Source organism: Raphanus sativus, chromosome 4 (genome assembly GCF_000801105.2).
Source record: "Raphanus sativus cultivar WK10039 chromosome 4, ASM80110v3, whole genome shotgun sequence".
Classification (NCBI taxonomy): Eukaryota; Viridiplantae; Streptophyta; class Magnoliopsida; order Brassicales; family Brassicaceae; genus Raphanus; species Raphanus sativus.
The window spans coordinates 25,471,148-25,473,251 of record NC_079514.1 but is presented as its reverse complement, the minus strand read 5'-3'; the positions used below and the strand labels follow the sequence as shown (position 1 = coordinate 25,473,251).

The 2,104-nt window shown below is 35.1% G+C and overlaps 1 protein-coding gene across 1 annotated transcript; it reads left to right on the top strand.

Moving 5' to 3' along the window:
- The first annotated feature begins 1,182 nt into the window (after window positions 1-1,182).
- LOC108841148 (14 kDa proline-rich protein DC2.15) lies at window positions 1,183-1,872 on the top strand. The gene has a single exon (XM_018613934.2). It carries the CDS (start codon window positions 1,248-1,250, stop codon window positions 1,659-1,661), a length of 414 nt encoding a protein of 137 aa, XP_018469436.1. The 5' UTR covers window positions 1,183-1,247; the 3' UTR covers window positions 1,662-1,872.
- The last annotated feature ends 232 nt before the right edge of the window (window positions 1,873-2,104 follow it).

Sequence of the window (2,104 nt, the reverse complement as noted above, 5' to 3'; positions counted from 1 at the left end):
ATATTTATATCTGTGCATGAGCACGGGAAAATCACCTAGTAATCATGCAAGGACAAGACTTAGGTTCACCCCCTATGGCGAACTTTTAAATTCACCACATCATTTATGACCAATGAAAATGACATGTAGATAATTAAATAAAACATATTAAATATATTTTAAAATAGTTAAAAAGAATAATGACAATTTTAAACCACAAATCTTAATTTCTAAACCCTAAACATTAATTTCTAAATCTATAACCTATACCCTAAATCAAAATTCTATACCCTAAACCCAAATCCTAGACCCTGACTCCAAACCCAAATTCTATACCCTAAACCCAAACCCAAATTCTAAACCCTAAACCCAAATCATAAATCATAAATCTTAAATCTAAACCAAGTATCCTAAACCAAATCGTAGACCCTAAACCCAAACCTTATACCCTAAACCCAAATTCTATACCCTAAACCCAAATCGTCAACTCTAAACCCAAACCGTATATCCTAAACCCAAATCTTAAACCTTAAATCCAAACCGTAAACCCTAAAATTTAAATTTAAATTTAGGGTTTACGGTTTGGATTTAAGATCTAGGATTTGGGTTTAGGGTATACGGTTTGGGTTTATGGTCTAGGATTTGGGTTTAGGGTTTAGGATTTGGATTTAGGGTATTAGATTTAGATTTAAGGTTTATGGTTTGAGTTTAGGATTTAAGATTTGGGTTTAGGGTATAGGATTTTTGTTTAGGGTATAGAGTTTGGATTTAGAAATTAGTATTTAGGGTTTAAAAATTAAGATTTGTGGTTTAGAATTGACATTATTCTTTTTTAACTATTTTAAAATAAATTTATAATGTTTTATTTAATTATCTACATGTTATTTTTATTGGTCATAAATGATGTGGTGATTTTAAAGGTTCACCATAGGGGGTGAACCTAAGTCTTTTCCATCATGCAAATGTCGTTACTTGTTAGTTTTAATGGTTTAAGGAATCTTACCACCCGAATCCAGATTCCAGAGTCAATGCGCATTGTTTAAGAGAGTAATCTAAAAGCCTATTTTTTTTTTATCTCTAATCGAAAAGAAGAATAAACTATAGATTTAGAACTTCACGAATATTCTTATAAGAATCACCATGTGAAGTCGTTAATGTCCCGGCCCATCCTTCGAACTATTATAAAAGCCACCCCGAAACCTTCATTTCTCCTCATTCCAATACATACACACCAAAGTCTCTTTTGGAGCAAAAAGAGAAATTTAACAATGGGTTCAAGAACCACAAGCTCTTTAGCCATTTTCTTGATTCTCAACATCCTCTTCTTCACAACAATCTCCGCCTGCGGTAACTGCGGTTGCCCTTCTCCCAAGCCAAAACCTAACCCTAAACCCAAACCAACCCCAAACCCTAGCCCTGCCACAGCCAAATGCCCTAGAGATGCCCTTAAGCTTGGAGTCTGCGCCAACGTGCTCAACGGTCTACTCAACATTACCCTTGGCCAACCACCGGTCGAGCCATGTTGCACGCTTATAAAAGGACTCGCTGATCTTGAGGCTGCTGCTTGTCTCTGCACCGCGCTCAAGGCTAATGTCCTCGGGAACAACTTGAACATCCCGATCTCTCTCAGTCTGCTTCTCAATGTTTGTAGCAAAAAGGTTCCCCCTGGCTTCCAATGCTGATTAAGATTCTAATCATATACAACCATCACAGTTCTACATATCGTCTTTGTATCTCGTGTTTTGTAATGTGTGTATTTATGTATGTGTGTATGTGATTCCTACAACTCTGAACTTCACAGTTAATTTTTATTTTGATTTCTTATACGGTCATTTGTGGTGATGTTGTATCATTTCTTGTTGTATAATTAATAAATCTTGTGTGTTTAATATTTTTTTCGATCTTCCAGTTATCTCTATAAAAGATGAATAAAATCTTTTTGATTTACGTCCAGGCGAAATACACGAAAATAATTATTTCTAAGTAACATAGAGATGGAAATGACTGCCACATATCAGATGTCGAAAATAACTTGCTCAAAGATAAGGCCACTTGGCCATATATGGATTTGGTGTCAAGAGGTTTTAAGGTATTTCCCCATATCGATCCCTATATAAGTTTTATT